The sequence below is a fragment of the Plectropomus leopardus genome, chromosome 14, assembly GCF_008729295.1.
Source record: "Plectropomus leopardus isolate mb chromosome 14, YSFRI_Pleo_2.0, whole genome shotgun sequence".
NCBI lineage: Eukaryota > Metazoa > Chordata > Actinopteri > Perciformes > Serranidae > Plectropomus > Plectropomus leopardus.
In genome coordinates, this window is record NC_056476.1 from 20,607,236 (window position 1) to 20,634,593 (window position 27,358).

The following is a 27,358-nucleotide window of genomic DNA, read 5'->3' on the forward strand; positions in this document are numbered from 1 at the left end:
ACTGAGTTTTATAACCACTCCACACAAAAGATCAAGCAGGGGGGCCGCACCAACTGAGGGAAAAAACTATGAAAATTTATCTGTGACAGGAAATCATTTTAAAAAGTTTGTAAGTCTGGCAATATTCTTATTGCAAGTAATGAAAAAAAGAGACTACATCAACTGCATTTTCATGTTTTTTATTGAAATAAATCAGAATATCCTTCTGTTATGGAGCATTACAACAGTCTTTTAGCAGATTAAATCAGTAAACTAATGCTACCTCCATGTGAAGTACCAGGTCATCTCACTATCCTCCCCTAAACCCGCCCAGCTCTCATCGTTCTTCCTCTCCATCTCAGAGGCCAACATCATGTCATCCTCTTCACCTCTACCTGTATGCTTCCTGTTTTTTTCCTCACTTTCAGACACCAGCGGCTGTAACTCTCTCTGTGGGCCGACTTCTGTTGGTAACATTTGCTCCACCTGCACCCAGTGACGCAACACTTCGGCCTCCTTCTGATTCACATGGATCCCGTCTCCTCCTTCAAATTCCTCCTCCTCCTCTTCACTCTCTTGTATCACAAACCCTGACCCTTCCTCTTCAAACTGATCCCAATCCTTCAATTCAGACACGTTCACCTCCTCCACTAACTCATCTAAATCAGCTTCTGTCATCATTCTGAAGATAGCTTCACTGTCCTCTTCTTCTTCTTCTTCTTCTTCTTCGACATACTTTACTACGTCTGCACTTTCCCTGTTGCTGTGCAGCTCATCGATGTAATGATATATCGTGGCCTCTCCTTCTCTGCTCATGCTGACCGGTAAAAAGCCATCTGCTGCATACGGCTGATCAGAGACCAACAAGGACTCACTGCTGACAGAACCTTGAAAAAAAGAGATGAAGCCATTTTTAATGATCACTTTTTAGTTGGACATGGGACATTTTTTTCAGCTAGAGACACCTGTGGCGTAACTCAGTTAAGGTCCAGTGTGTAGAAGTCAGGGGAATATATTGGCAGATATACAATATAATAAGTATGTTTTCTGTAGTGTTTAAACGCTTCAAAGTAAGAATGTTTGTGTTTCTGTTGTCTTAGAATTAACTGTTTATATCTACATACAGAGCAGGTCCTCCTTTATGGACATCGGCGTGTTGCACTCCATATTTCTATAGTGGTCAAGAACAGACAAACATTGGCTCTTGATAGAGCCATTCATATTTGTTTGAGAGAGAGAGACCTCGGTGGATTATTCAGTTCTCAGTAAAAGAAACCTCCGGCAAGTCTGGATCTGAAGTTATGTTTATAGCACAGATAGGCAGGTGCTGGACTAGCAGCAAACACTTGAGAAACACTCATTTGTAATGCAAAATTGTTTTATTTATTTATATTTTGTATTTTTTTAATCACCTGGTCTGTTTGTTTTGGAGAGGAGGGGACTTCTGTAGATAATTTGGCTATAAATTCGCCACTAAATCTTACGCACTAGACCTTTAAACCACAACAATCGAATATTTAGATGTAAGAATGGGTGCACAAACATTTCCTTGAAATATATTTCAGACTTGGGAAAAAAAGGACCCCATACCTTCCATCATGGCTCTCCGAGGTGTGATGGTCACACATTGTGAATCACAGCATTCACATATAGAGTCGTCACCAGTGAGAGCCTTCCACCTTTCATGACACAAATTCGCTCAATCCACTTGGAATCGTGAAAGTCAACTTTAGTCCCATAATGGAAATGTAGTGTCAAAACTCACCTGTTCCCTCTGTAGGTGCATGATTTGTGTGCAGGACCTGGATCATCAGATGTGACAAATAATTTGCAGTGAATGCTAACCTAAAAATGGAAACAGTGTTAGGTTGCAGCTAAAACTGTCCGAATCCAGAGAATTATACATCACGCTCACCTCCGTGTCAGGGTCAGAGGTAAACTGAAAAGCCTTTAGGGAGAATCTCAGGGTCTTGTCTGTGCGAGAGATAAACTGAGAGGCCCCTGGATCTCTCCTGCTGTCCAGCATGCAGCTATGGATAACAACATGACATTAGTATCAGATAAACATAAATCACGACACCAGGGGTAAAGCCAGATTTTGAATGCATAATACTCACCCAAAATTGTCAATTACTGTGTATTTCAGGGATGATCCAAAGCCACTAGATGGTGAAGCATAGCAGGTACTGATGTACAGTTTTCCATCAGTTGAAAGATGAGGACCAGAGACCTGGATATTAACTGTCTTCCCAAGCTGGTATACCTGGGACGTGGCTGGTCCGCTCCATGAATCTAAGAATTTATTCAAATATATCTATAGAAATGGACATTTAAAGACCAAAAAACATTTTCCCTGAAAACTGAAGCATCTCTTCATCACTACAATCCTAAGCTCTTTAAACATACCATCCATCAACTCCATCTGGAAGTCATTTGGACTTCCTTTCAGTCTTTTACGCACAACAACAGTCTCCCAGGTGGGCTGCACAGTCAGTTGGTGCACGTGATGCTTCCTGGTCAGGAGATGGAGATTTTAAATGGTAGGTTTCACACGTGATATATTGAAAATGGATAAGACAAGCCTAACCTTGGATAACGGCATTCAATGTCGACATTGACCTTATGCGCTCGGCTTGGGAAACGCTTTGGCGAGGGTTCATAATGTAGCACGAATTTGTAGAGGAGATAACCGCGGGACGACTGTCAAAGAAACGTTAGAAGTTGTGATTTCAAGATTATGCACAGAAAGTCTGGAAAGAAATCGCACTTGTCTTACCTGACGCACGGCATCGCACGCTGTCAGAGGATACGTAAAGAGTAGGTCCCCGTATGGTCTGAGGACCCCGTTGCTTTTGCACGAGCTGCCTAATCTCAGCTCATCCGCATCTGCGCCCAAACCATAGAAACCTGGCTTGACCCGCACCACGAAGTCAGATGTGGAGCAGGTTACAGACACGTCTGGGAGGTACGCAATGTCCGACCGGATCTTTGCCGCGTGCTCCCTCGAGCGCAAGGACCCAGGTGTCGGTGGAGAGACGAGCCTTTGGGAACCAGGCTGAGACGGTGGAGGAGTGCTGTCAGGTAACCTCTGAGAGGATTTCCCGTCTGCTGTTGTTGTCTCTGTGATAGATTTAGATTTTGGGGGTCCCAGTTTGAAAACCTTTTTCCTCCTGGTAAATGGAGACTCATTCGTGTCCACTGCGCAGCTGATGAGGGCAAGTGATAAAACACTCCACAAAATATAGAGATGCCACTTTGTTTTCATCGCAACAGACTGCTTTCCTTCTACCTTTCTTTTTCTATCTGCGCGTTAAACCGTCGCTCAGACGCAGCTGCAGGTAATTACAGGCGATGATGAACTGGCAGCCTGTCGGTGTTTAGCTTCGTTTTTGTTGATTTCAGTCAAAGAAAAAGGAACCAGTAATTCGTTTGGCTGAAAATGTATTTTTGTCATTATTTTCTTGATTCAAGTCACAATATCTTGAGTGTGTTTTGGGGGAATAAACCGACTTAAAGAGAAATACGTGGAATGATTAAGCCCTGAAGTTTTGCAGGTACGCCTTGTTGTTTTAATTATTGGTTTAATTTAATTGATTGAATTTTTATTTTAAACGACAAAATGACTTTTCGCATTTTAAGTGTCAAACTACACTGAGCTTTTTTGGTGATGTTTTTGTAATGCACAATATTACTTTTTTAAATGATTTTTTTTATTTTTCATTTTTTACTTTATAATGACATGCTATACTACATCTTTTTAATTTTTTTGTGGCGTTTTAAGACATAGGCCTACTATACTATGACTTTTTTGACATTTTGTGTGACATACTATGCTATGACATTGTTTTTCACAATTCTTATTTTTTGGGACATACCACACTATGACTTTTTCTGATATACTATGCCATAAGGCTTTTTTTCTTTCATATTTTAGACTTTATGACATACTATACTACGTCTTTTTGGGCATTTTTGACTTTTTATGTCAAACTATACTATGACTCTTTTTGGACATTTTTATGACATACTGCAATATAACTTTAGTTTACTTTTTTATTTATTTATTTTTTATTTATTTATTTATCTATGACAGACAATTACTTTTTTTGTTTGACATACTATACAATGACATCGTTTTTCACTTTTTTGGGGGGACATACCACACTGAGTTATTTTATAACATACTATGCTATAAGGCTTTATTTTGGTTAATTTTTTTTACTTTTTGTCATACTATCTTCTTGGACTTTTTTGACTTTTGACTTTTTTTTTCATTTAACAGAAATGAACAGATTACAGTTCATCATACAATTATGCACACTTTCCTCGACTCATCCGAGCCCACCCACAACATCCCTCAACCCCAAGGCTCGAACAATTAAAGATAAAAATAATAATAATAATTTAACATTCATTTATAAGAGACTTACTTACAAAAATGTTGATCATAAGGAAGTACTCCACATTACAACACAATTGCACTGGAGATCTAAACAATAACATACAAGGCCATGAACAGCAAATGCATTGTAACACACATGATTGTAACAACATTCTATTCTGTGTCTCTTTTTTTTGGAAATTTTCGCCTTTTTTAATGACAAACCACGCAATTACTTTTTAATGTCAAACTGTAATCTTTTTTGGGACATTTTTGTTTTTGTTTTTTTTTTATTCAATTTAATTTTTTTAAATGTTTTTTTTCTTGTTGGGGGCCCATGGACCACTATTGGCCTACCACAACTGTACCTTATTTCAACTTATATGCACTTAATTCTACTAAATATATCTGGCAAATAAACCATATCAAGGTGTTGCTGAGAAACACGGTTAAATATTTTAAGCATGACAGGTAAAGCAGAGGTTTGGGTATTGCAAAGATGTCCACATATTTCTTTGTCTTGACAAACTTTATTCACAGACTCAAAATTACAGATTTACAGCCCATTAATTCATCTCTTCACTGATTTATATATTGCTCATTGAGGTCAAACTTAGAAAAAAGTATTTACATATTATATATACAGCAGCATATAAACACCAAGGAGACCAAAGATATATTTAATGTCTTTCATTCAGAGCAATTTCAAATGAAATCTGCAGGAATATATTAAGTTTTAAAGAAATTTCTCTGAAATTCTAATAACTTAACCAATAAGGATAAAGATCATGTGAGGTTAAATCAAGCCATCTACAGTGAGGACACGTGTCTACTATGCATCTTTGTAATAGAAAGACTGGGTTTTGGCAGTTATTTTTTAACGTCACAACACTGTAAAGGCCGTTTGTTTATCACATTATAACAAAAAAAACCCACCACTTTGATGTTTTGAAATGTTTTCCAGAGGACTTTAAAATCACTCACATATGTCCACCAATAACCATTCACTGTTAATAAATTACATACACATGTGCTTTCACAAGAAAACAAACAAACGATAATCCCTTCCCTTAGATAGTTTAAATAAATAGTTAAATAAAGCATTTTTTCTTCCCTGTGGGAAGTGAGAACATGCTCGCTGAAATAACTTCATAGTGTAGGTGACCTGCAGTGAAAGCACATTCAGAAATGTCTTAAACCTGATGGAGGTTGGGTGAAATGTTAAAGCACAAAATTGTGGGATGTGAAACCCCTCTCAGTAGCAAAAAGGAAATGGACAATCTCACTGCAACCAAGTATTCAAGATGTGTGTGTAAGGCAGTGATTCACACATACAGTACATCATACCACAAGGTGCCTTTCCGCTTGACAACTTTCAAGTACACTTAAAGTTTTTGCCTTTCTGAAAAGATCAATAGGAAACAACACCAAATGAAAGTGGAAATTGTATCACAGCTCCGTACAACTTCATTTAGTGGAATAGTGCTGGTATGCCCTTTATAAATAAGGGCTCATACTGAATATTTCCTTCAGAGCACCGTCTGAATCAAACACAAGTGACCTAAGAAATAGTAAACATCAAAGGTAACATCTCACTCCAGTCCGCACGAGTGAAGGTCCGATCTTGTAAACCAGGGATTAAATACTTCATAAAAAATACCACAAATCAAAAGCTGTGTCCCAAATCCAACCTAATATTTCAGTATGTAGTGCATTCACACTGGAGGTGATGAGAACTGTTGTCCCACAATGCAGCCACAGCTACAGGAACATCTCAGTAAACAATAAAGTCACAAATCTTTGGAAAAACAAGTTTCTCTGAGTAAAACTCCACCAAGATAAAACAACTACAGCTCCAATTAATCATGAACTAAAAGAAGCTGTGGTTGGTTAAATGTGAACAGAAATGTGTTTTAACCTCCTTTCAATAATAAGATGATCAGACTGTGCTGTCCAGTTCAGTAGTAGATACCCATTTAGGTTAAAATAAGGACAAATCCCAGTGCTATTTCAGCTGAACAATGAAAGAAAACCACTTAAGAAAAGAAGTAAATGGGGAAGAGAAACTGAAAAAAACCCCTTTGGTTCTACCTGACAAAATAATACACTGTGATTTTGATTAAAAAATGTGTCTGCTTCCTAGTTTTAGCAGATGGAGTTTAACTGGGACACAGCTGGAGAAATAGGACAAGAGAAAATACTTGAATCACACACAGGATGTTACTGGTCGGCCACTAGAGGGCGACGTAAACCAGTGTGATCCGCTGGAGGGAGCTGGTAAATGGTGATGGTGTTTGGGCAACAGTGGTCTGTGGTCTCTCCCTCTGTTAGTCCAGATAGTTGATGGTCGTGTCCCTCGACAGACTGTGCAAACACGTTAGGGCAGCTGTGGTGTTTTGGCTCGTTCTGCGCTTCTACACGCTGCTTCCAAGCGCTGACGTTTCAGACTCAGAGTCTGTCTCAGAGTCCCTGTTCGAGGACGGGAGAACAACCAGGAGTCAATAGTGAATGCCAAAGAAAAACAGAATAAGAGTTTAGTTTAGGTGTATGGATTAGAACAGAATTTAGCACTGGTTCGTTCACCCACACATTTTTACTGCTGTATTTTCAAAATACTTCCATGACTTTTTAATACTTTACCCAATTACTATGACTTTATTTAAGCATTTTAAAAAGGGTAGGCATTAAAAAAACATACTTCCCAGGCATTTGTGGATAACCAAACTGCTAGTGTTTGCTATCTTTACCTGCAAATGAGGCATTCCCACCACCAGCCAGCTGCATATGCTGAAATACCAGACTGGCAAAAACGGATACTTTGCAAAATGTCAAGGCTTTGCCCCTTTTTTTGCAGGAGAGATAACCAAAAATCTAATCAACTGCCATGCAGTACACCACTAGATTTTAAATACACCACATTTCGGATAATATTAGACATGTTTTGGGGTTTTTATGAACTCATTTTGAACAGTGCCAAAAAAATGTACACTCAAAACTTCCAGACCTTTCTGTTAATTCCAAAACATTTCCAGGCCTGGAAAACTATTTTTCGAATTTCATAACTTTTCCAGGAATTTCATGACCGTAAGAACCCTGGTTTAGTGTGGTCATGCTTAACTACCGCTGCACAACATCAGGTGCCTAGCCATGTTAAGTTTTCACGAATCAAGCAAAAACTTCTGCTTGTGGTAAGTGTGTTTCACTTACAACATTTTCTGCAGTAGTTTCTGGTTGCCCTGTCTCGTTTCCTCATCGATGGGGTAGGTCTTCAGTATCAAAAGTCCCACAGCGATAAGAGCCACAGGCACAGGAGCCACCAGCACCTTCAGGGTTAAACTGACCGCTTCAGGTTGTGAGCAGCTCCCAGTCACATAGCCGGCAAATCTGCGAAAAAATGCAGATAGAGGGAGAAACGTTGAGCTGATGTGAGTACAGTTTGGCAAGACTGTAAGGTGAAGGATTATGTGATTGTTAAACACATGACCAGCTGGACTGATGAGCTGTAATACTGAGCTAATCTCATATAGTTCTAAGTAGTTAGAGACATAAACTGAGTGGGGACTAAATTTTAACTGACAGTGAGGAAAAACTGTACGTGACAAAATGGCTACAGATATGGATCAGCTGACTCACTTCAAACTGAGCGTAGAGACACCCAGTGATACTCCGGAGGCAAACTTGATGAAGAACACATAGTAGGAGTAGAAGAGGGCTTCATGACCATGGATGTCTGGGTTTTTAACCTTGAAGTCATCCACTACATCAGGAAGCATTGACCTGAAAGCACAAACACAACATTTAAGGAAACTTGAGACAAAATCCACAAGAAATTTACATCTTCATAAGAATCAAGTGATGGGCTCTGTGGCAGGATTTCCGTTATCTGCTAATTACCGTTTTTCATATCTGTAGCAATTCAGAGAAAAAATGCTTCCCTTCACTGCTGCGAAAAAGCATAAGAATTAAAATTATATGAGCCAACCCATAGGTTATGGTTATTTTTAAATTTGTTTTCAAAGTTTTTGTCCCTATTAATTGTATTTAAGAAAAGCTCAAAAGCAAACAGAAATGATTTGATTTCAAGGGTTAGGGTTAGCAGCACACCGTGATTAAAATGTTACATGCCACATGATTTTTGTTTGTTTGCAAATCTGTTTTATTTTATCTGAGAAAGTGTGGACCCAAATCTGAAATTCTTGTGTTTCTAGATGCCCCAACAAATGTAATATTTATTTATTCGGGGTTTCCCACACATGGACTGTTCATTAGGAGTGCTTTTGGAATATATGTCATTCAGTTATTCATTGCACCAGACTCTCTGAGTGCAGTGCATACTCTGGGCACAGACGGAGCTGCAGAATGCCAGGTGGAGAAAAAGTGAAACTTTTTTATTGCACTAGGTCTAAAAGTTTTCACCTCTGCAGCCGGGGCTCCTCTCATCTGTCACTCTGATCTTATTGCCAGTTACAAATAGTAGCCTGCTTTTCCAAAAAATATGAATCTCTTGATGATGTCATCAAGAGATCCAAAGACAATATTTTAACCTAAATTTCTCTCATTTGTCCAGGACATTACAGTCATCCTGAAAATGTGGACTGGCACTAATGGCAATCCAGATCTGTGGATAAACTCATGCTCACCAAGGCAGGAGGAAAGCTGCTGCCACGCTCACACCAGCCGCCACTGAGACCACGTAAGCAATGATCAGGTTGCTCCCGAAGCAGATGCTTAGGATCATAAAGGGTACTGCCCACTGTGGAGAGAGACGGGGATGTGATATTTAACATCATGTCCTCTTTTACTTAATGCTTTCTTTGAACCAAAGACAAGCATTTAAAAAAATTTTTTTTTTTTTTTTTTACTCACAGTGATGCCGATGTAAGATGCCTTCTTCTTCCCAAAGCGGGTCAGAAACCACTGCCACCACGGGATAGTTAGAGTCCCAGATAGCTAGAAAAAAAGTGAGAAGGATTTCTTAGTATTGCTGTGTTGTTTAATCTCATTATGCATGCTCGCAAAAGGACAAAGGATGTGATTTATCTGGAATCATTCAGCCCAATGAGGCAGTTTAGCTAAGATTAGCTTTATCAAAAAGGAAGAGGCGAATTCTTGAAGCCACATGGTTTATGTAGTTTTTTTAAGTTAAAATTGAAAGAAAGAATATTTATTTGTACTCTCGTGGTAGCAAATAATACATTTAACACCTGAGAAAACCTTTAAACTTATTGGTGAGGTATGAGCAGAGCGTTAATAGGACACTGAGGTCATGCTATCTGCATTTTGGATGATGTTGAAGTTTTACTGTGTTAATGTGTAATTTTTAACTCTGGTTGAAGTTAAGTGTTGAAAAAAAAATCTGCCAGGGTAATGATCTGGGACTAAAATCAACTTTCTAATGTAGGTATTGGCTTGAGTATGTTATATCCTGTTGTGCATATGGTTTTTAATCACCAAGTATTTTTATAGTTCAAAGAAAATGGTCATACACACCACATTTAAATAAAAAATACAATTGTAGAATGCTCTTCACTTTTAACTTTGTTTTAACAGTGCTCCTTAACATTTTCCGTTTCAAAATTACACACTTTTCTTGACTCAGATTACCAGACGGTAGACTTAAAGCTAGGTACTGTCACTCATATAAAACAACCAAACCCAGATCCAAACACAGCATTGTATTTAAACTGCAGTGTTATTCAGATTTTTGTCATTGAAATCAAATACCTGTATACCTTCAAGCCCCACAGTAACAGAAGGGATGTTTACGTTCAATTCACCAGGAAACTAGAAAAGAGAACTTAAGTTCTACACAGAAAGTGGGAGATAAAGTCGAATATCTCTGCCCAAAGAGGAAGTAATCTAACCGTTGCAACCTGTATGTTTCCCGAAACATATTGAGTACATATTGAGAAAATGATGTTAAAAGACTAATGCTAATAAAGTAAATAATAATAAAGTAAATAGTAATTTAAATTATTTAAATTTCACAGCGTCTGTGCATCCTTGTTTAATCACTGTCAATAGAAATAACGACTAACACAGCCATAATAGTTTGCTTATGCAGAAAAAAATATTCTGTTTACTTTCCAGATAACTACATCACTGCATAGCTCAGAAATAGAGAAGAATAGCTTATGAATTGGGTTATTTATGAGGCCATGTATATATGTCATTCAGAGATGCTGCAGAATTTTCTTTCAGACTAATTTAGGCGCAGATGTCTGTATGTGGTTCCGTTATAAGGCACTTAAAAAAAGCAGAGCAGCGTGTGCGCTCAGCCTCATGTTATACTTCTTGTCTTGATTTCAGTGACATCAAGTTCGCCCCGGCCCTCTCTATTTCACACAGTAGTCAACATTTTGGCTGCGCAGTCTACCCAATGAAAAACACTGTATCAATTTATCTTTTAAAAGTCTGAATTTTTCTGACAACTAAAAAGGGCAATAGTCTGATTTTTTTCAGAATTCAGAATTTTTCCATACTGCGTAGAAACGATAAATTGCATAAAATAATGACTGTACCATGCTACCATGAGGTTACCCATTGGTTTGTGGACTGCTGTTCTGAACCCTTGGGTTCGGCCGTCATGATCTTTTTTTTTTTTTTTAGAGCCAGAAGTGAACATATTTGGATGAAAGATTGGAGCTGTGGAGGAGTGAGGGGTGGGTTTGACTATTGTACCAGACTGTGAAACTGTACTTCTGTTGTAAAACTGGGCATTTGAACATTTATGGGGATTGACTTGCTTTTAGAACCAGTCTCAAGTGGCTGTTCAAGGAACTGCAGTGTTTGGCATCTCCGCTTAGCTTCATTTTCAGCCCCGGAGGTTGCCACTTGGTAAAAACCCTGTCATAAGGGTTTTTTTCTTTGTTTCCATGCATGTACTTTCCTTTGTAACATTTATATTAGAATATAACACATTTATTGACTTCTCAAGAAATATATATGAAAATCATTAAAAACCTAATAAATAAAAAACATCAAATCAGGCAAAAAAAAAATCGTATTTAAAAAGCTGAACACAGGACTGGAAACAAAATATATCTAAACTCCTGGCTGCAGTCTAAAGGATCATTGTGATCAATAAATATTCAGTTAACAGCCACATTACAATTCAGGAAAATGTGGGAACCGGAAAGAATAAAGGAAGCACTGCAGGAGGAGGTCAGAAGGCAAGGACGCAATTTGCTTTGTTTGGTCTTGACTTATCCCTGCAGGGGGCACGCAGCCTTTGACCTCTTGGTCAAACTTCGTCAACCAGTGTCAAATCTCACTGCTGACAGCAAAGCAGCCTGAGAAATAACATCATCTTTGGCAAATGCAATGGAAAATACCTCCTTTCTCCCCCTCAACTCCCACCTTTTCAAATATGATACATGGTGCCCAAAAATGTTTCCACTCCTAATCAGAGGGAGAGGTAGCAGAGCAGAAAGCAGGGAGCGGAGGATAAGGAGGAGGGTGCAACCAATGGTGGCAGTTCCCATGGTGGCAGTGAGGGATCGCAAGGGCAACAAAAGCTCCACTGTGTGTCTGTCTGTCCCTCGATGTCCTGCTAACGCCAAGCGAGTGTGTGACTAGGAGACAGGTTCCCAGGAGTCCAAACAACACCTCCTCTCACCCTGAAAATCTGCCCTTTGAGACCCGGTACCATGCGCCTCTTCGCGTGATGAGAAGTTTTAGAGTACGAGCTGAAAGCCACTCAAACACCGGGAGCCACAAGGATAGCCAAACAAGGTCGATGTCCTCTAAATCTCACACTGATTGGGGCTTTTACATGGAGGTAAACAGTCCTTCAGCGGAAAAAAGAAACACTCACCATGATGACCAGGAGAATATTCTGGAAGTCGTTTCTATGGCCGAGAGCGTAGGAGATGAAAAGGGCGAAGTTTCCCTCCAGGAGCTGTAAAAGCAAACGAAGAAGAGTCAGTTTTATGCAAACTAAAGCTACAGATAAAGGAAGAGTTTGATAGTCTTTCTGTGTAAGCTCAGCTAAAGGTCTCTCAGCTGCAGCTTTATTTAACAGACGGATATGAGGGTGGAATTAATCTTTCTTCAAACTCACGACAACAATGCATCAGTTATTCCCTAAAATGTGCCTTTAGCTTCAACTTCATACAATTAACTCATGTATTACCATGAAGGCCAGAGAGGTGAAGAGGAAGCCGATGACCAGTTTGAGGTACGGTCCGTGACTCATCACTAGCCACAGGCCCTGAAGGAAGGACAGCTGGGATTTTTTCCGCCCGCTCTCTACAATCCAAAGTGGGGGAGAAGAGAACAAAGATAAGACAGCTGAAAATCTTTGCTGTGAGAAATATACAATGCAGAGTTATGATGAGAAACAAAGTTCTGGTATGTGATAAAAATTCGTATCTTGTAGAGACATTTAGTGGCCACCACATTCTGACATTTTTTGAGCAGTCAGAGATAAACAGGCAAAATGTTGAAACTGATACAGACTGACAGAAACTAAATAATCAGAAGTGAGACAAAGTCATGGTATGGCAAGGCCAAGACTCAAATCTTGGCAATGAAGTCCTGAATCAAAGTCCTTAACTCTGAATTTCGAGTCCTACACAGGTAATCACACAGCCAACACCATATTTAGTGCCGCGCTATTCCTATGATGCAATTACAATTGTTTGCGATATTTTACCAAAAGTTCTGCATGCTGTCTGCATCCAAGTGTAATCATCTGAGGTATCTATCCTTTTTCTTTAGTGGCCCAGGCTCACAAAGCCATTATGTAGGGCTTTCAGTGAGTGTCTGTAGCTCTAGTCTTTGCGGTGTGTCCCACACTGTTGGCCTTTGTAGGCCCTTCTCGACTTTTTTTCAGCAGATTCTGCATGTTGAATTGGCATCGGAGTCGGCAGAGCCCATTAGTGAATAAAATCACTGACTGGCAGTTCAGCTCAGTGCACGAGAAAAGAAACAGTGAGGAAGTGAGGAAAGTAAACAAACAACTTAAGCCAAGAGGCAGTGAGATTAAAACAAGCTTGTTATATTATGTAAGATAGTTTTTCATTTGCCATTGGGCTCTTTAGCTGAAACGTTATTGTTCACTAGCGCACAGTAAATGTGCTTTGTTTGTTAATGTACTCACTGGCTAATAGTCATCACAGTCTTCTGGTTTCTCTTTCTAGATGCCGATTACAGACAACCACTGTCTGCTGGCATTGATGGTTATTTTCTCTCATGCAGGCACAGAATATTTTTGCTGTTTGGCCACTGGTTGTACTTTCTTTTTTTTCTGCGTTTATGTCCAAATTTCTGGCTGAGACACAGGCGACATGAAGCATCAGTCTGTTTTTGTCACCATTAGTTCTTTGATGTCGGTTTGGTGTGTCTGGGCTTGTGTGCACAGCTCACACACTGTGATTAGCTGCTGTCAGATTGACTGATGAGTATATCCTTTGTCAGGAAAAGTGAGGGTTAAATCCAAGTGAAGTCAGGAATCATTGCTGTTCAAGTTTTTTTGATTTTATCAAGTTGAGTCTTCCGATTCAACTCTGACTCCAGTAGTTGTGAGTCTCAAGTCCACAGCTCTGCTTTAAATATTTAAAATATTCAGCCTTTGCATTGAATAAGTGAGAACGTCTGCTGGTGTTTCATGGATTCATACCTTTTTGCTCCTTCACACCCAAAAATAAGATTGTGGCACAAGCGACGTAGATGATGCAGATGACCCCTGAAGCAACCAAGTAAGCTTGTTTCTGAGGACGGAAAAGACACCATTAGCTTGGACTAACACACATAAACGCTGCCTGTAAATATCATTTATCTGAGACAATGCAGAAGACTCAAGAGACTCACCGTCTCTTCCAGTGAAACTCCGGTCCTGTTGATTTCAGTAAAGTTTCCGTTGTCTGGCTCATCAGGGTCAGTAGGACAATTCTTGGCGCCACCTACTATCTGTCCCTGGATTGCGGTGCCCAGAAGTGTTCCCAGCACCTCCACCATCATACCTGAGAGCACCACAGAAATGAAGCATCAGTGCCTGGAGGACAACACACATGTAAAAACATCTGATCACACAGAATAGCTGACGCACGATAAGCAGTGGCAGAGTCCCTCTCTTTCTGGTCGCTGCTGATGAACATGGTGAGGGCTGAATACGGCACGTGGAAACACTGCAAACATACACAAAAACACAGTAAGCCACGTGTACAAACTGGGACCAAAGAGAGTAAAGCAAAGTGACAACATGACATACTGACCGTCTGCATTGACTGGAAGAGGCAGTAAAAAATCAGGTACCAGAAAACCTTCCCTTGCTCAAAGGAAGGCACGTACCAGATCAGGAAGTATGTCAGCACCGCAAATGGAGTAGAGATAAGGATCCTGGGAAGAAAGGGATGGAGGATTGTTAGACAGTTTGATAAAAAGTTAACAGTTTGCGTTGTTTTCAAAAAGCTAATGTGTGTTTTTAGATAAAGCAAGGATGCTGCTTTCTTATTTGAGTCATTGTAGTGCATTCTGTACTCTTTGGCTTGCAACAAAAAGTGCATCCAGCCTGCTGTTTAATGAATTCTGCCAACTGTTACTGTAGCTTTACCCCCTTCTTTTCATTTTTTCTCCCTTGCATTCACTTCTTTTCTACTCTCTCCCTGCTGCTTTGTGAATAATCCCCTTAATCCTGCCTTGTTTAAGCTCGTGTGTGAAGAAAGGGCTCAGTCTGGGCTGCAGGAGGAGATCTGGGTGGACTGGACGTACGGTGAGGCCAGTCTGGCCCACCTCGCTCTCACCCCCCTTTTCCTCAGCTTGTCCTTCAGCTAACCGCAATCAGAGAAGCTTGTACTACTTCTGATACTTGTTTTCAAAACAGACATAAGTACTGCAAAAACTCCATGAACGCGAGAATATCATACCGTTTCTTTCTTTTACACAAGCCCCGGCTTACAACTCAGTACACTGCCGTGGGATAGTTAGGGCTGCAGTTATTTTCATGGTTGAACAATTATTTTTTGGTTTATTGATTAGTTGTTTGGTCTATAAAATGTCCGAAAAATGGCTGAAAAATTACGTGATAACAAAAAACTTCCTGCGGTGCTGTAAAATGACAGCAAAGCTGACTGATATCTGAATCAATGATTTTTTTAGCCACCATGCAAGATAGATAAGCACTGACTCTCCCTAAGGGCCATATCACTGAACACAGGGAGATGTTTCTTTAATGAAAGTGACACTTCTGAACTCTGGCCATATAAAGACCCCCCCACCCCTCCTCCTCATGAGTGAAACACATGGGAAATAAGAAAGAAAGCCCCTCCTGATTACCTCTAATGTCTGACTGAATTAGGTTAATGTGAGCTAATTTATCCGGAAATTGAGGCCAGGTCGCGACTGTTTAACACAGTGTGCTGGCTGTTTGAACACACGCCACAGATCAGGCCAGTAAATGACAGGTACAAACACTAAATCTGTTTGCAAAGAGCACATGCAAAAAACTGTTAGTGTTTCACATGTAGACCAAGCTAAATCTCCCATTCTGGTGTCATGTAACTATATCTTTATGTAAAACATTTTCAGAACAGCCAAGCCAGTGAACACATAAAAAAGGCATCTGTGTGGTCTTATCTATCAGCTGGTTGTTTTACATCAATTTGAGAAGCTACACCAGCCGCAGAGGATCATGTACATGTTTCCTTTTTAACAATGACCTGCATTATTTCAACCCAGCATGCTTCTTGACCCAAGGTAACCTCTCTGTGCCTCTGTAACCACCCCCCCAAACAGTGTAGGAAATCACACACACACCACACACAGAGATGTACACACCCTGATTGGTTGGAAGCTGATGGTGTGTTGTGGGTTGGACCAATCGCAGCACAAAACCGGTGTATCCTCCTCCCCCCACCTCAACCGACAATGTGCACAGCCGGCGTTTCTGACTCAAATACCCACGATGCTCAAGATATCACCAGGTCATCATGTGAGAGGAAATACCAGTAAAGTATTTCAATCGTGTTCCTGTGCAATTTATATCATGGCCTGAAGCGCTGGCTTCGGAACCAGTCTCAACGCTGCCACATCCTGCCGCTACATTTCACGGTCTCCTTCCCTCCTCACACACACGAAAAAGAAGCAACACACAACTGAACCGACTGAGCAGAACGTCAAGGTCATCTGTCATCTATTTCTTTACAAACGGACTCCCTCGAGCAGAGCATTTGCATTTTACAATTTAAAAACCTTTTCTTTACTTAGTGTTGAGCCTTTCAGTGCTTAAGGTAAAAAATATGTGAAAAGAGACCCTGGACAGGACGGCCGTGTATCACAAGGCTAAGTCCTACATTAGTTAAACACATTCACACAAGGATTTCAATAGGGTCCTCGCAATACTGTGAGATGATAATTTGCTGTTCTGTTAAACCCTTTAATACCTGAGCAAATTGGTTTTAACGAATTTTGTTATGCAAAAACAAACGGCCAAGGCAATGAGCAACTTAACAAGACATGGACAAAAAAATAAGAAATCAATACAAAGTTACGAGAAAATTATCTGAAAATTTAAAAAACAACAACAAAAAACCCAAAACAAAACAAGGCAATGACCTGTAACATTTTAAAAAATACAAAAAGTCTTAATAATTAAGAATAAAGTTTTTTAATTTTTTTTTTTCCCCCCTTAAAAAAATCTGTTTTGTCACCTTTTACTTATAACCTAAAATTTGAGGCACATATCTGGTTAAGTTACTCACTGCCTTTTTCAACATGTTTCTGAAAGAAATTTGGCTCAGATTTCAAAGACTCAAACTGCTTGTAAAAGGTGTCAGAACACAGCACAAGAAAACTGATGTCGGAGCCGAATTGCTTTATGGACGTGACTACATTTTGGCTTTAATGTGACTACTAAATACTACTAAATACTTGATTATCTGATCTATATCATTCTATGTATCCCACTACATAATGTCAATGCGACAAATTGCATTAAATATTATATAATAGCAGATTTTATACATAAACACATAAATAGGAAACCAAAGTTACCCAGTGGAGTTTAGTGATGTGATGTCCACAAACATGTGGGTGATACAATACACATTCCTGCCAGTGATTTCAAACTATTCCGCTCATCTATTGATGGAGGCAACACACAAACAAACACAGCGCTGCGCCAACAAAGACAGTAAAGGGAAACAGGTATAGCAAGTAAACATGGATGTAAATATTTAGATACAAGCTTAAAAGCTCCTCCAGCTGTTCAAATAAAGGCCCAGACATGGCAAACACATCAAAGAACTAGCAGAAGCGATGGCAGACTGTTGTGTTGCCTCCAAGCGGTACCTCCGGGCTGAAAAATGAAGCTAACACGAAAGTGCCAAAAACTGCAGTTCTTTGAATGGCCACTTGAGGCTGGAGTCAATCCCCATAGACCACCATATCAAAATATCTATTTACACAGAAATTCACATCTTTTGCGTTTTTGGTCTATAAAGTTAATTTCCCTACTCATGGCAACTGTAAGTATACAGTTGACAGTCGGCTTGGTGTGTCAGATCCTTAACTTTACGTAAGCCACTTCAAAAAGTGAACCACACACGTCTTAACTGACAGCTACAACAGCTGGTAAATTCCACCACGTCTGCATCTGTAAAAAGGTGAAGACTCTTTGAACTCTCATAAATGCTGCTTCTCAGCTGCTGTTTGTGCATCAGAGAGGTCACTCTTGTAGCTTTAGTATGCGTCATACAGACTGCTGATGCATACATTACACGCACTGTGTTTCATAGAGACTATATTCTCACACTTCTGCCACTCATTATTCCTCTGCAGCCGACACTGTTGCCATGGCTACTGCCAACGGCTCGTGAGCTGGTTTTTGTCAGTACTTTTGCCTCACAGTTCTCACCCCACTCAATATCCTATCTCCTCATTGCCTTATATTATTGCTTAATATCCTCTTTGTATCGTGAACACCTACCATGGCATCATGCGGCCGATAGCGGTCCATCTACTCCTGCTCACCAGGAAACCCACAGTGGGATCTGTGATGGCATCCCAGGCCCGGCCCACAAACAGGATGATGGAGGCATGGAAGGGGTCCAGCTAAAGGGAGAAAGTAGAAAAAGATTGAGCCATGAGACCAAAACAAAGATGATGCCAAATACTACGTCATGTGGCCTGTGAATGATTCAAAGGCGACATCAATGAGGTTATGGAGACATTTGGAGGCTTGTGAAATACACAACTGTGTCATTTGTTTAAGAACAAAGTAGCATTCAGCACCACAGTAATTCTCTCATCTCTTGAGCTGAATGGCCTTTTAGTTCCGACTGTGTACAGTGGGAAAGTCTAACTTGCTAATTGAGTAACAAAGCAAAGCAGTGGGAGTCCAGGTTAATGCGCTTGACCGGGTTCTGCAGGGTGAAGACTGTTAAACTGATACAAGGCTGAGACGAACACAAACTTTGGCCTTGGAATTAATCAGTATGCAGAACTGTGGGAAAATGCATAGATAAGGAAATGAGTCCCAGCTTGCATGCTGCAGAATTAAAGAAAAAGGGAAAATGGGACATTTATTTAGCAACATTAGGTATTCCTACAACTATTCAGGTTGTTCAAGAAGGCTTTTTTTCCTTCATATTGCAAGTGTGACGTCAGTCATGTAGTGTGTCTCACCTGAGCCACATCCAGCAGGTAGATCTGGAGGAAGAAGCCCAGAGCGCTGCCTGTGATCTGATACGGAGCCCCTCCGACGGCATAGCACAGTTTGTTCCATACAGACAGACCTTTTCTCTGCTCCTTTGGCTGGAAGACAATGAGAGGGGAAGACAGGGGAGATATGTGAAGGAGTTTGGCTTTATAAAAGTTTATGCATTTTACAAGAGATGCTATAAACTATAAATTCAGGTGTGCTACATCAGTGGTTCCTAACTGGTGTATCTGCACGGTTCCGATTTTGTCCTTATTCATTAGTTCAAGGTCCACACATAGGATAAATTACCACATACTCAGTTTCATTTAACAAAGTTTACCGGATTCACTTCAAACTTAAAACAACCAAAATGTACTGGATTCACTTCAAACTTTAAACAACCAAATAAAATGCATATTATTTATTCAAGATAGGGCAAATAATACCAAGAACAGGGCAAGAAAATAGTAGCTGAACAGGAGGAAATGGTACTTCAAAATGAAAGCCCTGTGCCATACAATTCTGGATAAAAGGTGTTTCTTTTTTTTTTTTTTACAAACTCGACATGTTCTGGAGTCACTTGTGTCAATTCAGAATGGACCTGCAACCCACTTTTGGACTGCGCCCCACCAGTAGGGACCCACTGCGCTTCATGGTCATTATCTTCAGCTCTTTTCTCTACTCTCTGGTTTATTTAATCCCTGTTTTCTGCATCATCCAGCCCTCTGTCAAAAACTCGCTGCATAACTGATGCTGTGTTAAACAACCTGTTACCATGAGGGACTGAGATTGGCTAACTTCCCTCGCCCCACTGCTCAGAACACCAGATTAGAAACAAATCCCTGATGCAGTCCGGGGCATTTACACCACAGTGTGACAGTGGTGTGAAACCATGAGGTTACTGAAGTTCACACACATTTCCCCACAAAGACTCCTGTGCTGCTATTGGCTCCAGCAATAGGATGTTTGAGGCAGTGTGATATTACATGCTGAGTAGCCAGCAGACAGCTTAGAGCCTTATCACAGCCCACAGCCACAGCCAATCACCTGTAACAGCCTGATGATGTCAGCACGTGATTATCTACACTCCCAAATTCACATCCGCCACAGACACAAAAGCAGCATCACCTCATGTGGGGAGCAAATTGCTGCCTCCTGTCCTCTCCATCCGAATGCTGCGGTGTAACAAGATGCTGATATTTAAACACTGTGCAGTGTAAAATAAAGGAGTGGGCAGATGAAACGACTCAAAGATTCTGGATTCAAGGAAAAAATATAGAATGAAGATGTTTTTCTATTTGAATAAGAGCTATACATATTAATTATAGATTAATCAGACTATTTTCTTGATTAAATCACATTTTGTCAAAATGTCCTAACACAATGAAAATGTCAATTTTCTGTGAGCTCTAGAGATGAAGTTAAGGTATATTTTTATTCAATCCATTTGAAACAGATGGGCCTAGATTGTATATTCTCTAACCATTTTGTAAAGTTGAAATATCTAATAATATGGATGGAGGGAAAAAAATGGTGCTGCATAGCAATACTTTTTTTGTGGCAATATTGTATCATTACAGGAAAGTAAAGTATTGATTTTTTTAATTGCATAAAACATTATTATAACAAATACAAATTAAACATTTTGTAGCCTACAAGAATAATATAATCAGTTGTTTTTCCACTCTGCTAGATACACTTTGTTGCAATAAAAATGATTGAATGAGACAAACGTGAGAAAACTTTGTCTTTTAGATGATACAGATGTTGACAAAGTTCTACTTTGGGGACATAGTTTGCAGATGAAAAAAAACATGTAATGAATTGCAATATATCACAATATATTTTATCGCAATACTCAGCATATTGCAGCACATTTAAAATCGCGATAATAGGCTATTGTGACTTATTTATCGTAATAATACCACGGTGCTTCTGGTGATTACATACCTTGCTGTTAAAAGAGTGATAATAGAGCCTACATGGTGGGGAAGGTATTTGGCTACAGGGTGTAGATAAAACATAAAATTAGGTACTGTGTTATTTTTTGTTCATATAAAATACCAAACGGAACATGATTCATGCAGCTCAGGGGCCACGTCACGTTTCTGCAGTGCATCTGTCCTCACCACCGAGCTGCTTTTTTAATCAAGACTACACGGTTTAAATTCAAATGTTCAAATGAGACGTGGTCCCTTTAAAATCGGCATGCCAAGCCTTACAAGCAGCTGCCCGAGGACAGATGGACAAGCCGGGTGAAATTCAAACACCGGGGACAAGTCAAGGGGGCGTTTAAAACACAAACCAAAAGGAGGTAACGACCGCATTTTAGACGTTCATTTCGATCTCGGCGCCCCTTTTGCGCTCCTGAATAAAACGGACGCAACACATTTTAATAAAAGCGCACAGATTAAATAAGATTAAAAGTAGGCAATATCTCATGATCTTACCTTTGCTGTCTTGATCTCAGTATTTATAGGTTTGACTGATAATAAACTCGCCGCGTACTGCTCAGCGCCCTCTCCTCGTGCCATTGTGCGTTCAAGTAAATGAAGTAATTTTAAAAAATGTTGTGTTATCGTAAAAATGTTCAGTGTCAGAAAAAAAGCTTCACAGCTTCATGGTGTCTCGAGACGCTCAGTGCTCAGGCTGTAAGTCATGTCTCTCGTGCGCTGACTGTCCTTCGACTCATTCATTCTACTACGCCGCCTACGTCATCAAGCTGCCGTGACGTAAGCATCGTATGTTCCGTGGCGTGCTGAAGAAAGTCGTGCTTCAGTTTGCCTGAGGAGACCAAAGAGACTCTGATTTGACCGTGTAAAAACTTTATGTTGTCCTCAAATAAGCAACAAATTGATGAATCGGTGAGTAAAAAATCGTGTCAACTGGTGATGGGGAAATGCACCATCTCGATTTAAAATCAGATTACGTTTTTAAGCCACGTGTGTTTCTAGTGTTTCTGGTCGATTAAAAGTCGCGAATTTTAGTTTTATCCCATGTAAATGTTGCCACACTTAGAAAATAAATCATCACCCATCACCCCAGGATACACATGCTCCATATTTACCTGGGTTAACTCATGGAAATCGAATTGTTTGTACAATTGTTTGTTGTTTGAAATCTGGATCGCCATCACTTTTCTTGAGCTGCATTCACGGGCACTTCACGCTTTTTTAAACATGTGAACCCTGGGAATATTGGTTTGGTTTCTTTCAGAAACACGGAGGAAAAGGCAGTGAGCAATTTAGCAAAAAATGCCTGGCAAATACCAAATTTTTTTTTTTTTTTTTTTTTTTTTTTTCAAATTTAGAAAATTGTGTTTTTATAAGCTAGGGTAAAATGTCAAGAGAACTAGACCTATATTTAACATGATTACACTTACCAATTTTAAATTATTTTACAGAATTAGATTTTTTTCAGGTAATTTCCTTGCTTTTGTTGTTGTTTATCAGTTTCTTTGGACAAAACCAAAGCAACTGATAAACAAACAAACAAAAAATAAATGTTTTGTTTTGATTTGGTTTTGTTTATCACTTTGCTATGTGTTTGTTTTGGGGTTTTCAGGCACCTTGCTTGTACTTTTTTACTATTTTTTTTGCTTCTTCTCAAGTTTCTCATTGCCTTCTGTCCATGTTTTGAAGGAAATCAAACCAACTAGCCCAGGTTTTAAAGGGTTAAATGCAGCAGGAAAGCAATGCAACGCACAACTTCTCTTTTCTTTTTTTATTATTTCCTAGCACAAGGATGTCCGTTTTTTTTTGAATGGGGGCCTTATTAGATACTGTGAAAGTACCTACGGCCCAGCTGTTTCTCGCATCATGTGGGTTATTTTTAAAGAAAAATCCCATAAAAGTAAAACAAACGCAACAGTTTTAATCTTTCAGTAAAGTTATAATTTGCTGTGGACTTTGCTGTCAGGAACCCCTGTGTATATACAGTCTGATTACTCTCAGTAATGCATTAAAGCAGCATTCATTTGTTACGGATGGTTTGTTGAAGCTAAGTTACTGTTGGGACATACTGGGGGTGGGGGGTATATATAAATATATATATATAAAACTGGGAGTTTGAGGGCATCAAACACTTAATTTCCTGTATTCTGTGAATTGTTATGCACCAATGTATGCCTTTTCAGCTAAAGGTAAAAATGTCTTTTATTCTGTCAAAATAAAAGCCCTCTGGGGTGAACTCACCAGGTTGAGTGTGCGCCCCGTGTAGGCTGAGATCTCTGCAGCAGCTCAGATTCAATTCCAATCTGCGGCCTTTAGCTGCATGTTGTCTCTTTCCTCTTTCCCACCTATCCTGTCTATCTTCAGCTGTGCTATTATCAGTGGCCCAACCCACCCACCCCCATTAATACTTTGCAATTATATAGTATACATTTGCAAACATTATGCAATGTAAATAATAGGATGTTAAGCTTATGCACAAATATTTTTAAAAAAGGGAAACTTCCTCAACAGATTCACAATTCTGACATCTCAATGACTCACAGAGTTGATTCCCTGCCTGCACGTTTTTTCAGGCAACTGAGCAAAATTATATAATCTTTTACATACTCACTCACTCTGACACACACACACACACACACACACACACACACACACACACACACCCACACTGAGATGACTCTATGAATAGACAGTTCATACTGGACAGTGATAGAGAGGGTTGATTAAGAAAAACAGTTATGATCCACTTTTTCCGACACTATGCACACCTGTATCAAGATAATGGCCACCACTGACAAAAAATATGTCTGCTTTTTACACTTGATATTTTCGAAGAATATTGTGAGAGGTCATACGTTTCCTTTCGTTAATACACAGCAGGTATGATTTAGTATTGATATAACTTTTTTTCCAAGCTTTTTGTAATTGGTGAAAGTTCAGGCAGCAACTGTCCTGTGTACAGCATTTTCAACTGCTGATAAAGAAAACAATCAAACAACATAATGAGTGGTGAGAGATCAAAAAAAAAGGAAAAGAAATGCACCATGCACTCTTCACACTATTCTCCCTTAAAATAATAATGACAACACAAGTATTGATATAACTTCTAACCTTTGGAAGGTGTTCCTTTATGAAAGCCAAAGTAGGTGCTGTTCACTTTAAAGACCCTTTCACACAGCACAGAATCACAGCGCATAACCAAATATATCTGATCATCATCCATAATGCATAACCCAAGAGAATAACAGTTATTAAAAATGCCATGAAATCCTTGAAATGACAGAAGTCATCAATAAAAGTAAAACTGGACCATATGGTGACAAAGTGCTCTCTTGCTGATATGATTTTAATAATTTGATGTAATTGTCAGTGACTAGTTGAGTGGAGAGACAGCTTGAATCTATTATTAGCAGTAAGTAAATCTGGGGGACTTCTCTGAAACCAGATACCACTGGTCAGCCTTCACTTTTACCTCTGTGATGCCAAAAAAAAAAAAAAGATTGCCAGTCGTATTGTAATATTTTATATAATGGCAGTTTTTAACAGAGCAATGATTTTCCATTTCAGTACTAGACTGAAAGAAGTGGTTAATTAGGATTTAAAAAAAAAAAAAATAACATGATGCTTTTAATACCACCGCCACAGTACCAACTTTATTCTTTATTATATATATGAAATCCTTGAAATGACAGAAGTCATCAATAAAAGTAAAACTGGACCATATGGTGACAATGATGCCATACAGATGTCAGTTTTTTTAAAGACCCAAGAAAATAAAGGTCTCTTTCAACATTATAGTGGCTGTTTTGGAAAACAGTGAGTTTTCCTATATCACTGTCTGGTTTTCCCCTCGTTGTATAGTGACCCAGCTTCAGTGAAACAAAGCTTACATGGTTGGCTTGGTGGAAGTACGGGGAACTTACTTGGTCTTGTGATATACAATAATCTAAAGCATTTTAATCCTACAGATTAGTTTCTGGTAAAGATGTAAGTATAGCAAACCTTTGCACTTTATGTGAATGAGTAAGCACTTAGGGTCAATACCTTTACTTACATTGTGATCAAACTGAATGTTGTGATTTAGGTGTAATAGCCTATCACGTAAAATTACAGCACAGGTTCTGGAGGCTTCAAATAGGAAAGTTACCTGACTTTATGTGATTTATTCCAATTCAAACCTAGTTTGATGTCTGAGGCCTTGTTACATTTGAATCACATCACATAAACAAAAAACCTTCCAAGTCAGTTAATCAACTTTAAAGGGATAGTTCAGATTTTTTTGAAGCAGAGTTGTATGAGCTACTTATCCATAATCAGGGTAGATGTACTGCTGTGGCCGGGATCAGCAACAAAATCGTATGTTACCTAAAAAAAAGAAAGGACCATCTAAAAACATCAATATCAGTTGTAGTGTACACTATATTGAGTCTTTTCACCTTTAACCCAGTATTTTTACCTTAATGTTAGACAGCAAGCAATAAAACACCCTCTTGATCAATTCAGTACACTCAGAAGTGTATTTACTATATTCTTAACCGCTCTGGTATGACAACTCGCTTATGGTGACTAATGTTAGATATGTTTGCAAACCTTGAGTACATATTTGCTATTTAAGTGAGATCATAAATGATGTATTCAAAGGTTTTCTATGTCAGGAGTTACTACATAGAAATCTGCAGGATGCAAATTCAAATACAAAAAAAGCATAATGAAAATGTTAATTAAGTGTATATCACCTGATGTATAGGTAGACTATGAAAAAATTGTAAAATGCAAATAAGTCACAATTTCATGGTAAATTATGAGCTACAATATTATGTTTAAAGGCGTTACAGTGCAAATATGCAGAACAATGTAAATGCCACAGTGTACACATACTCCAATACAGGAAATGCAAAAGTAAATAAATAAAAGTAAATAGTCTAAGCATGAAAAGCAAAGGTGCAAAATGTATCAAAAGTAAAAATACCCACTATACAGGATGGCTCCTTACGGAGTGTTTTACTATACAAAATATTGTTGAATTATCATCACTGTTATTATCAGCATTCTTGTGTTTCACAAGAGTTTTTGGGTCCTCTGCTAAAAAAAAATTGAGCATTGTGATAAATTTTCATGCACCAATTTGTGCAATTTCTGCATCACATTGTGTCTTTGATTTTTGTCTGTTCTATATATTGAGGTAGTGTGTTCCCTGTTCTCCTGAAATCTACACCCCTGTCAGGATGTGGTATTTGATGAGGCTGGGGTTTTACTTAGCACCTGAATGCTGTATGTGTATGTGCTCAATGCTCCTAAACAGACCTGGGGGCAGTTTTACAGGGTATTTTTTGTTTGTTTTTTTTTTTCATTATCACAGTTGTACCCCTGGAGGCCTGAGCAGAAGTCCGAACCCCAATCCTTTTCTGATGAGGGCTGAGGATCCAGCTAGGGGCACATGCAGGTATGAGCTCATGCTGGAATGGATTTTGGGCACCATTGAGGTGCTTCTTGTGTTTTGTGATATCATCAGACAAGTTGAATGTAAACTCTTCTACAAAATGTAACTTGAGTGGACAAGTTAAAACAATAAATAAATAAAAAAAACCAGTCACTTAATATCAATCAGTGTTTTGACAAAATTTCTGAATTGACCCATTGGAACCAGATTATCACGCTTCATATTAGACTGCGATTCATTTTAAATATGTATTTAGTCAGTGTTCATATCTGAAAATTAATGCAGAGTTCGAATATAATAAAATGGAAATACTCTCGTCAGAAACCACAAAAATGTTCAGAAGTACAGAAGGCTACTTTAGTATAAGTACTTTCTACCACTGATGACAGAAAAACTGTGTAGGTTAACGTTCACCATGGCGCCATCTACTGGACATCAATGTCACATTACACATTACTGTAACAAATGTGAGCTGTCTGTAATTGGAATATATGATTTAAAAAAAAATCAAGTTGATTCCTCTGCATGAGTCACAGTCATATATATTAAAAACAAACAAAAACATACCAAACAGTAGTAACAGTGCTTAATTCTGAGGGCTGATGTTGATCACAGCATTTTTTTTCTTGATTTCCAGAAGATGAGGACTGTACTTTTAAAACCTGATCTTGTGGAACTGGAGGTGGAGCCCCTGATAGTTCTCTTAGAGGTAAGGGATTTTGATAGCAAAACTTAATTAACCAACCAGGAAGACACTCAAAATGACCTTGAAAACAGTACAAATAGATGCAAAGAAACTGTAAAGACACAAAAAGACAAAAAGATGCAACTACAACGGGGTGCAAAACAGCAAAGAGGCAAAACCATCACAATGTCTGTCTTGTTCCTGTGTAGATGTGGTGTTGAGTGTGTCACTTCCCAGGGATCTAAGGATGGATATAAGAACCTGTGATTTTGTTCACTAT

The 27,358-nt window shown here is 39.1% G+C and overlaps 2 protein-coding genes and 1 long non-coding RNA gene across 4 annotated transcripts; 1 reads left to right on the forward strand and 2 right to left on the reverse strand.

Annotated features, from left to right (window-relative positions):
• Positions 1-188: 188 nt before the first annotated feature.
• Positions 189-3,330, reverse strand: si:ch211-67f13.7 (uncharacterized protein LOC565426 homolog). 2 transcript variants are annotated; one of them, XM_042500232.1, is made up of 8 exons: positions 2,756-2,856; positions 2,599-2,679; positions 2,386-2,492; positions 2,097-2,271; positions 1,895-2,009; positions 1,745-1,824; positions 1,570-1,658; positions 189-866 (listed from the first exon to the last, which is right to left on the reverse strand). In XM_042500232.1, exons 1-8 carry the CDS (start codon positions 2,767-2,769, stop codon positions 259-261), a joined length of 1,269 nt encoding a protein of 422 aa, XP_042356166.1. In that variant the 5' UTR covers positions 2,770-2,856; the 3' UTR covers positions 189-258. The 2 variants fall into 2 exon arrangements, with proteins under 2 accessions (XP_042356166.1, XP_042356165.1); XM_042500231.1 differs by having other exon boundaries at positions 193-866; positions 2,567-2,679; positions 2,756-3,330.
• Positions 3,331-4,870: 1,540 nt separating this feature from the next.
• Positions 4,871-21,694, reverse strand: LOC121954105 (sodium-dependent lysophosphatidylcholine symporter 1-B-like). Its single transcript, XM_042501437.1, has 14 exons — positions 21,452-21,694; positions 18,986-19,114; positions 18,288-18,412; positions 14,578-14,701; positions 14,412-14,490; positions 14,174-14,325; positions 13,983-14,073; positions 12,495-12,610; positions 12,177-12,260; positions 9,227-9,310; positions 9,001-9,113; positions 7,994-8,137; positions 7,568-7,744; positions 4,871-6,829 (listed from the first exon to the last, which is right to left on the reverse strand). Exons 1-14 carry the CDS (start codon positions 21,533-21,535, stop codon positions 6,775-6,777), a joined length of 1,557 nt encoding a protein of 518 aa, XP_042357371.1. The 5' UTR covers positions 21,536-21,694; the 3' UTR covers positions 4,871-6,774.
• An 82-nt stretch (positions 21,695-21,776) lies between these two features.
• Positions 21,777-27,098, forward strand: LOC121953388. Its single transcript, XR_006106509.1, has 3 exons — positions 21,777-21,865; positions 26,313-26,396; positions 27,031-27,098. It is a non-coding gene; the product is annotated as an uncharacterized LOC121953388 (long non-coding RNA).
• Positions 27,099-27,358: the final 260 nt, after the last annotated feature.